Source organism: Dasypus novemcinctus, chromosome 17 (genome assembly GCF_030445035.2).
Source record: "Dasypus novemcinctus isolate mDasNov1 chromosome 17, mDasNov1.1.hap2, whole genome shotgun sequence".
Classification (NCBI taxonomy): domain Eukaryota; kingdom Metazoa; phylum Chordata; class Mammalia; order Cingulata; family Dasypodidae; genus Dasypus; species Dasypus novemcinctus.
In genome coordinates, this window is record NC_080689.1 from 762,368 (window position 1) to 772,523 (window position 10,156).

Sequence of the window (10,156 nt, forward strand, 5' to 3'; positions counted from 1 at the left end):
CACTGGCTCACCGCGCGGGCACTTGCGCAGGCACTGGCTCACCGCGCGGGCACTTGCGCAGGCACTGGCTCACCGCGCGGGCACTTGCGCAGGCACTGGCTCACCGCGCGGGCACTTGCGCAGGCACTGGCTCACCGCGCGGGCACTTGCAGGCACTGGCTCACCGCGCGGGCACTTGCGCAGGCACTGGCTCACCGCGCGGGCACTTGCGCAGGCACTGGCTCACCGCGCGGGCACTGGCGCAGGCACTGGCTCACCGCGCGGGCACTGGCGCAGGCACTGGCTCACCGCGCGGGCACTTGCGCAGGCACTGGCTCACCGCGCGGGCACTTGCAGGCACTGGCTCACCGCGCGGGCACTTGCAGGCACTGGCTCACCGCGCGGGCACTTGCGCAGGCACTGGCTCACCGCGCGGGCACTTGCGCAGGCACTGGCTCACCGCGCGGGCACTTGCGCAGGCACTGGCTCACCGCGCGGGCACTTGCGCAGGCACTGGCTCACCGCGCGGGCACTTGCGCAGGCACTGGCTCACCGCGCGGGCACTTGCGCAGGCACTGGCTCACCGCGCGGGCACTTGCGCAGGCACTGGCTCACCGCGCGGGCACTTGCGCAGGCACTGGCTCACCGCGCGGGCACTTGCGCAGGCACTGGCTCACCGCGCGGGCACTTGCGCAGGCACTGGCTCACCGCGTGGGCACTTGCAGGCACTGGCTCACCGCGTGGGCACTTGCAGGCACTGGCTCACCGCGTGGGCACTTGCAGGCACTGGCTCACCGCGTGGGCACTGGCGCAGGCACTGGCTCACCGCCTGGGCACTTGCGCAGGCACTGGCTCACCGTGTGGGCACTTGCAGGCACTGGCTCACCGTGTGGGCACTTGCAGGCACTGGCTCACCGCGTGGGCACTGGCGCAGGCACTGGCTCACCGCGTGGGCACTGGCGCAGGCACTGGCTCACCGCGTGGGCACTTGCGCAGGCACTGGCTCACCGCGTGGGCACTTGCAGGCACTGGCTCACCGCGTGGGCATTGGCGCAGGCACTGGCTCACCGCGTGGGCACTTGCAGGCACTGGCTCACCATGTGGACACGTTTTCTCCTCTTCTTTTTCACCAGGAGGCCCCAGGGATGGAAGCCGGGTCCTCCCATATGGTAGGCAGAAACTGTATCACTTCAGCCACATCTACTTCCCCTCTATTTCCTTTTAATACTCAAAGAATAGCAGCACTCCATTACTGCTGAATCAAAGTGAACTGTCTAAATTATGGCACTACTTGCGTGAGAGCAGATGCCAACAGGGCCCCAAGGAGCCTTGCCTCCCACACTGAATCGGGGCAGGTGGGCAGGACCAAGGCAACATGGTAGGCGAGCTTTTCCTTCCAGGACAAGGTCATAAAGGACATTGTGGCTTTGGCCTTTCTCTCCTGGGTGCCTGCAGAAGATGGCAGCCTCGAGCAGCCCATGGACAGGCCCACACGGAGGCAGCTGAGGCCTCCTGCCTGACAGCCAAGCATGTGCGCTCACCTGGGGTGCCTTCCAGAGGACGGCAGCCCTTCCTGAACAGAAACTTCATGAGACCCTGAGCCAGAACCAGCCAGCGAGCCCTCTCCCAAGCTCCTGCCCACAGAGTGTGAGCGAGAAAAGGAGAGTGAGCGTTAAGTCGCCGCATTTTGAGGTAATTTGTTATGGAGCAGTAAGTAACCAATATAGCAATTATAGCAACGAGGAGAGCCCAGCCTGTTTGCACAGGATACGAACACCAACAAATCTCTTCATAACAAAAGAAACATATTCAGTAAGTCACACCTTAAGCGCAAATCCCAGCGGAAGAAAAAACAGTTCTTTGCGGTAAATAAAGTTCAACATAACTGTGCCATTTTCCAAGTAGTGAAGGTTCATATTGACAGCTGAGTGCTCCTCCCTCACGCAGTGCAACGAAAGCCCTATAGAAGCAAAAGAACGTAAAGGCAGAAGCTCAGTAATGCTAGCAGTGCTTCAACTATCATCTTTATTTCTGAATTATTTACCCCCTCAGAATTATTACCAAATCACTAAGTTAAGTTTAGTCAAGGCTAACAACCAAAATTGTCCCCTTGGGGGCAAAAATCCCTCCCCTCCCGCTCTGAGAACAGCGGATATAAATGAACTATCGCGATGCAGTTAACCTGACTTCCAAGTGCCCGTCGAGAGCACGCTGCAGTCTGGTCAAGAGACGGCGGCTTGATCCAGCAGTTCAAGTGGAGAAAAGTACACTTTTACATCACTTCAGACAAAGACGACTAAGACAGACTGCATCAACTGATACAAAAGAATAACTGGCCCTTTGACTCTGTGACGCTGATATTCTACGTACACTACACACGCGCACATCAGGTGCCTCTGGCTCAACTAGGACAAACTGTTCAGCTGTAGGGGTCGTCCGAGGAGGCGATACGCAGTCAGTGGAGACCACTCGCACCGAGAGGGCTCCGACACAGTCGTGGTGGTGCTGGCCAGGGACCCCGAGAATGGTGGCATGGTCCCTGAACCAGCAGAGGCCTGAGGCCCATGCCCACCTCAGGCCAGGTCAGGCCAGCCTGCATCTTCACAAGCAGCAATATAAATACACACACTCTTTCAGTGTGAAGGGACAACATAACAGAAAGTAGGCTTCCTACTATGAAATCTTAACACTGAAATGCTTACCAGAAAAACAGAAAAATACACACACAGGAAAAATATCAAAGAATCTATTCAGATAAAACTGCTTTTCAAAAAATGGTTTTGAAATTTTCAAAAAAATTTTTCAAAAAGGACATTCCAATAATCACTAGAACTTACCATACTGAGTATAGCCAGGCCCTCTACCTTTCCATTTTGGTCTTATCATTGCAATGGGGAAATTTCTCCGTGGCATAATCAACATTCGGATGACTTTTTCAATGCCATTGATTATAAAATAGCCTCCCATTTCCTACCGAAGAAATGAATTATCGTTTGTTAAAAAAAGGAAATGAAGACATAAAAGTAACTGCAAGGTACGGTGTGGGAGGCAGAAGAGGCACACACAGGAGAGACCAAGGACCCCATGAAATCGTGCACAGAAGCAGCCAGTGTAAGCACAGAAGAAAGAGTCCAGGGACACGGAGGGAGAACGGAAGAAAATCAGGTTACTTTCCTCTACCCACAAACAAACCTGCCATTCTCTCCCCTATGACTTCAGTCTGAAGATGATATTTCTAAACATACTCAAAAATCTAAAGATAAGGAGAGCAGATGTGGCTCAAGTGGTTGAATGCCCACTTTCCATCTGAGACGTCCCAGGTTTGATCCCTGGTTCCTCCTAAAAATAAAAACAAAACAAGCAAGCAAGCAAACAAAACTAACTCAGGGGAGCTGGTATGGCTCAGTGACTGAGCACCGGCTTCTCACACAGGAGGTCCTGGGTCCAATCCCCAGCATCTTAAAAAAAAAAAAAAGTCCAAAGATAAAAACTATTTTGCTTCTAGACAAGTATGCTTTGCCAAATAACTTTTAAAACTTCTTGCAGTATATAAAAGCTCTGTAAACCAGAAATTTAGCTCTGCTAAATAAGAAAATATTTTTAATAGCTCTGGTCAGTATTATCTTTCTGCTATAAATAAAGAGTTACTATTTACTGATTGCCTACTACAAAGCAGGCACACCACACTAGATGCTCTACCTATAATTTAATCCTCATCACAGTGAGTGGGTTAGCTGTCATTCCCATTTTCAGAGAAAACTGAGATTCAGGAAGATTAAAGTTCCCAAAGCTACAAATAATAACAGTAACATCTGGATGTAAACTGTGATCTGACACCAGACCTTCTTCCCAAAACATAACGCAGTCTTCCCAATGAAGGCAGAGTCTATATTTTGATTACTTCCACCTAAAACTGCAAAGGCACCTAAGCAGAAGAAAGAAGCACTAAAGGAACAGTATATGAATTAATATGCTCACTGAATCTGTCAGTAAAACACACACTTTGAGCAACAGTTTTATGGGTTAAGACAGTTCTAAAAAAAAAATTTCCAACAAAAGAAAAACTAGATAAACTAGACATCATCAAATATAAAGCCTTTTGTGCATCAAAGGACATAAGAAAGTGAAAAGACAACATACAGAATGGGAGACGATATCTATAAACCCTACATTAGATAAGGATTTAATATTCAGAATATATAAAGAACTACAACTCAGGAACAAAAAAGAAAACCCAATAAAAAATGGGCTAACAACCTGAATAGACATTTCTCCAAAGAAAATGGTCAATAAGCACATAAAAAAATGCTCAACATCATGATCCATCAAGGAAAGCAATGAAAACACAATGACGTACCATTTCATACCCACTAGAAAGGCTTTTTTTTTTTTTAAAGGAGGAAATATCAAGTGCTAGAGAGGATGCAGAGAAATATGAACTCTGGTACATTGTTGGTGGAATTGTAAAAAGGTACAGCTGCTATGGAAAGCAATTTGGCAGTTCCTCACAAAGCTAAACAATTTTCACATAAAATGGCTGTCCCACTTCTAAGTATATTACCAAAAGAACTGAAAGTAGGGACTCACACAGATACTTGCACACCAATGTACATAGCGGCATTATTCACAACTGCCAAAGGATGGAAGCAACTCAAGGGTCCATCAATGGATGAACAGGTAAATAAAATGTAGTATATCCATAGAGTAGAATATTATTCAGCCATAAAAAAAGAATGAAGTTCTAATATATGCAACATTGAGGACATCACATTGACTGAAGGAAGTCAGATACAAGGACAGATACTATATAATCCCAACATGAAATAGCTAGGATATGCAAATTTGTGGAAAAAGAAAGTACAGTACAGTCACCAGGGGTGGGGGGAAGGGATGGGAGTTAATACAGAATGGGTCCAGGGTTTCTGTTGGGAGTGGAAAAGTGTTGGCAGCTGATGATGAGTGTGACTGATCCCACACATCGAGTGCTTGGGAGTGGTGGAGATGGGAAATCAGTTATCGTAATTTTTAAAAATAGAAACTGCAGTCAATGACAATTAAATGTACCATGATGCAAGACTGGCTCTAATAATGGAGGAGAGAAGGCCCAAAAGGACATTGTTGGGACAACTGGAAAAAGTGGAACATAGACTGTAGGCTTCAACACTAACGTTACATTTCTTGAACTTGATAAATGTACTTAAGCGTGGTCACAGCACACATGCAGTGCCTGCGAAGTGCTGCAGGCGGGGACCACCCTGGAGGCCAGTGTCCTGTCCTTCAGCTGGAGGAACAGAAACCACCTGAGTTTCATCACAGGCAGCATAGTGGCTACAGACTATTCCCTCTCCAAGTGCTAGCCGCCCTCTGAGAATGTGGCTCTGATCACATTCTGAGGAGCAGCTGTGTTCCTTGTGGCCCTCCCGTTAGTCACTTTGGGCTTTTAGCGTCACTTTTTCATTTTGGTTGGAATCTCCTCAGAAAGCATAAAGCCATGTGAAAAGCAGAGACTTCTGCACATGGCAATACACAGCCAAGCCAAAGAAACTGAACTTTGAGTGGTGCTCATGTGAGAATCAAGTAGATGATGAGACCAAACGTAGGCCATCTTTACGCACGTCCCAGACATTCTAAATCATCCGTGTAAATCACTACAGGATAACTAGTAGATCTACCTGTTCTCATGCTATGAAAATGGAACACATATTCCATATCTCGTCGTATCATTTTTATCAAATGTATATATAATCAAAGGTTTTATCTGTACAATATGTAAATGCTCTATTGAGCATCACTGCTTGCGTGCACTACACAGCCTTTACTTTCCCAGGAGGATGTGGGCAGCCCCAGACACGCAAGTCCTGTGTGTACAGAGGCAGGGTCTGCCTCTGTCCACCCACGAGGTGGCTCTCAAATTCCTATTTAGTGTGCACTGCAGAGGTGCTGGGAGCAGGAACATATTGTTTTCATACACTTCTGCACTGAACTAATGGAACTGGATCAATTAATGACCAAACTGTTATTACATTTTTATTTAATGCCTGTCAGTCATCAAAAGAAACTTGAAAAATAGAGTAAGGCAAATAGGCTTTGGTGTTTAAAAATAAATGACTTGATAATTTGAAGACAGATAACACAGATACTTTGTTTCTTTTCCTGTGTCTGATGTTTTCTGTAGTCAAACTTTTAAATAGGAAGTATACAATAATGATGCGTCCAACAACATACAACTTCATTTTTTTTGTTGGGGAAACTTATCTTTTTAGTTTTTCCTTATGTTTTACTTTGAAACTATAAATAGGAACTGAGAGCAATTTCTCTTTTATATGTCTTTATGTAAATTTTATGAATTACTTAAGGATAGGGTAAGAGGAAAGGCAGTAAGAATGAGATCATATGTTTGCTGGCTTGATTATAAGCCATCATCTTTTCTTTCATAGAAAAGTAGATTTAAATTTAGATGAGTTTACAAAAACTACAAAACGGTGATTTATCAAGTAAACACTAGCACATTAAACAAAAACTGAAAGGAAATTAATGAAGTAGTGAAGGCTGTCACTTCAAGGCTGTTACCTCTCTAGAATTTTGTTTTTGAAATATAATTTTGGACATCTTCACATATTATCTTAGACCTAAGAAAACTACCCTATGGGTAGAACACGAAGCCTCATTGCTAGAGCATTTCTTGCTTTCTGTATATCATGTGCCATAACTTTTGAGACTGCATTAATTTTTCCAGTGTGAAAGACTCCCATATATTTTGATTTTGTATTTAAAATAATGGCTTTCTAATGTTTCTTCTTCAAAAGACAAAGATGCCATTCTTGAATTCACACATACACAAAAAGTGGTTACGTAAGTGAATACCCTTGTTCTCAGGAAACCTACGTGGAAGCACTAACAATAAAAGAGCAGAATGGATGTAACCTCGCAAATGTTTAGAAAACAGATTAAGACAGAATGAGATAATAAGTTTGACAGAATGTTAAAAGAACATACATCTGGGTATCCCAGTAGGGGGTATTTTGGAGTTCTCTGTTGATTTTGTATTATTTTTACAACTTCCCTGTAAGCTTGAAATTACTTCAAAACACTAAGTTAAAGAAATTCCTAGAATTATGGCTTTAAATATGCACCATTCAAAAAATTAGGGAAAACCTACCAATTCTTCCACCATGGCAATAGTTTCTTGAGTTATATAGATACTCTTTCATACACTGTCTCATGTGATCCTCATGAGAGAAAAGATATCATGCCCCATTTTATCTATTCAGAAATTAAAGCAGAGAAAGAAAAACCGACTGTTATGGATAAGCCTCATGTTTTCTCCCAAACCTTTTCTCTTTTGTTGCGAAGTCTTTCGGCGCACTGGACCCCAGCACTTACCTCTGTTTCCTCATGGTGCTCAATGAGGGCTTTTGGAGGAAGGTTGTACAGGTTGCAAAGCTTAGACTTCACCATGATGGGAACATAGCCAAGAAACTGTTTAATAACTCCTTTTGAGACTCCATTTACTGCCCAGCTGATATCAGCCTAAATAAAAACAATAGTGAAAAAAATTACTTAATAAAAAACAAAATACCTTCATCTTTTGAGAACAAATGAGAATTTTAAAACAGTGAGAAAGAAGACCTCAAATTAAATTACTTTACACTCTAAATTTAAAAGATGAGCTCTCTTAAATGACAACACCAAGAAAGCATTCTGGTATATACCTTATTAGGTACCAGCCTTCACCCAACGGTAAGAAATGTGAGAGCCATGCATGTCACATGTACTCACTGTCAACTTCCCACGGTAGGTACTCCTTCGGCCTCGGCATTCTGCTGGATAAACGTTGAAGTCTTTGCAGATGCTCCCTTTTGGAACTGTGGGTGGACTGATGACAGCGTCCACAATAGTAAGAGAGAGACGTTCATCTTGGAAAGCAAATTCAAAGGGAGGTATGGCCTGAAATACAGTTCACACCATCAACTGCTTGCACTTTCCAGGGCACTTTTAATCTAAGACTCAGATCCATCCAAGTGTTCTACATGTGCCAATGCCTATAATGCCCGTATAAAGTGCTGTCCCATTATAATGCCTGTAATGGGAAAACAAAGATAAAAAGGGCTATATCCCATTGCTTTGGAATATAAACTGCTACAGGTCCCACGTTACTTGCAGAAGAGAATTCAAGTATTCAAGTTTCAGAGACTGGCAATCAAAGCCCTCCACATTATTTCAAGTCCTCTTTCTAAAAATACAAATTCTACCCAACAGAACACCAAGTAGTGGGGTGTTCCCTGAACATGTGGCTCTGCTCCTTCACATTCCCTGAAGGGAATGTACTCTCCTCTTCCTTTCAACTCATCTATTCTTTCCCTTTCTCAAACACCTGGCGCCTGTACTTCCTATACTCACCGTACTCACACCCCGGCTGATCAGGTCTCAAGACAATTCTCCCCAGCAACTCTCCCTCCCAATGAAATGAAACCTGAACTCAAACGCAAGGACTCCGTCTTCCTCACCCTTACTGCCGAGGGTGCTTACTCAGTAAGACACGTTTTGAGATTCGTTTTCAAGTGAGATTAAAGTTATGTGCGTTAGGAACGGATGGGAAGCACATGCCCAGCGGGCAACTTCCTCGCTTTCAGAGGACCTAGGATCCATCCTTCAAACACTGCGGTTTGCAATCACATATAAACCCAGAACATCACAGGCAAATCTTCCTCCTCGCAACTCGACAAGTCCCGGGAGGCCAAGAGCCGCCTCTTACACCCCCTCTCCTGCATGCTTGCTCTGGGCGTACCCACCGCGCCTAGTACGACGAAGGAGCTCAAACGCCAGAGACTGTGCTGTGAGCTACCAGCCTCGCTCTGGGAGCCCCCACAGGCTCGCGCCCCCTCCCCACCAGCTCCGCCCCGGAGGGGAAGCGAGCGTCGAGGGGATCCCGCGGAGTGCCGCGCTCACCTGCACCGCGTGGCCGAGCCCCTCGCGCACCGCGTAGTTGAAGGACTCGACGTGCGCCCGCGTCAGCTCCTGCAACGCGGCCTTCTGCTGCTCCCGCGGGGTCCCGTAAGAGGGGTCGGTCAGGTGCTTCAGGGTCGGCCCGCCCGGGGGGCCGCGCCACCTGCCGCCAGGACCCATCGCGTGCCTGCAGCTGAGTCGCGAGGGCGATCGGCGCGCCGGAAGTGCGTCAGCCCGTTCCGCGCCCTGCCCTCTGTTTATCGGGTCGACTAGGAAGCAAAGCCCCGGAAGGAAGGGCCCGGCCCAAACTGTGCGGCGCCGGGGCGAGGCCCACGGCCGCTTCGCTCGCGCAGCCGCGGAAGACCTCAGGGGGGACCCGGCCCCGCCCCCTCGGCCCGCGGCCGCCGGACCGGAGCGGTCGGCGGCTCTTCCCCTGCTGGCGCTTCCCTCCCGTCCCGTGCCGAGTGCGGCCGGGCGAGCCAGGGCCGTGGACTCCGCGGAAAAGCAGACCCTCCGGCCCGTGCGGAGCCGCGAGGACCCATCGGGCCCCACCCACGCGCCCCGGGCTCCACTTTTGGTCCCGAGTCCTGGAGGGGTCGGGAAAGGGGCGGAGGGGGCTTCCAAGCATCCTTTGTGTCTCTTATGATTCGCTTATTTCACCAGAATGCGAACTTATCAGGGAATGCCTGCAAGTGACTTTAAATTTCACCTTTTTTGTATTTTTTAAATAGCTTTATTAAGGTATGAAAGACCTACAGCAAACTGCCCTCATTTAAAGTGTATTCTTCACGGGTTTTGACATTCTCTTGCGCCTTGGCAATCTCTCCAATTGATAGGCCTTTTCCCGTAGCTGGTAATTTTCATTTCCATATCAATAAAGAAATTTTTAGGTTGTCTTCTGGTGGTTTTTTTTTAGATTTATTTCTCTCCCTTTCCCCTGTCCCAGTTGTCTGTTCTCTGTGTCCATTTGCTGCGTGTTCTTTGTCTGCTTCTGTTTTCAGGGGCACGGGAATCTGTTTCATTTTGCTGTGTCAGCTCTCCGTGTGTGCGGCACCATTCCTGAGCAGGCTGAACTTCCTTTCATGGTGGGCGGCTCTCCTTATGGGGCACACTCCTTGGGCGTGGGGCTCCCCTACGTGGGGACACTCTTGCGTGGTAGGGCACTCCTTGCACACGTCAGCACTGCGCATGCGCCAGCTCCACACGTGTCAAGGAGGCCCAGGGTTTGAAC

General features: G+C 47.4%; 1 protein-coding gene across 2 annotated transcripts in view; it reads right to left on the reverse strand.

Annotated features, from left to right (window-relative positions):
* Window positions 1-9,219, reverse strand: part of POLR1B (RNA polymerase I subunit B) — a 28,896-nt gene extending 19,677 nt beyond the window's left edge. Inside the window, exons 1-5 of one of the 2 annotated variants that reach the window (XM_004485227.5) lie at window positions 8,929-9,219; window positions 7,759-7,926; window positions 7,363-7,509; window positions 2,817-2,949; window positions 1,803-1,939 (exon numbers count right to left, since the gene is read on the reverse strand). In XM_004485227.5, the coding sequence (XP_004485284.2) occupies window positions 1,803-1,939; window positions 2,817-2,949; window positions 7,363-7,509; window positions 7,759-7,926; window positions 8,929-9,105 (762 nt within the window). In that variant the 5' untranslated portion in view covers window positions 9,106-9,219. The remainder of the gene's footprint in view (window positions 1-1,802; window positions 1,940-2,816; window positions 2,950-7,362; window positions 7,510-7,758; window positions 7,927-8,928) is intronic. The other variant, XM_071208695.1, reaches the window with a different exon arrangement.
* Between the last annotated feature and the right edge of the window lie 937 nt (window positions 9,220-10,156).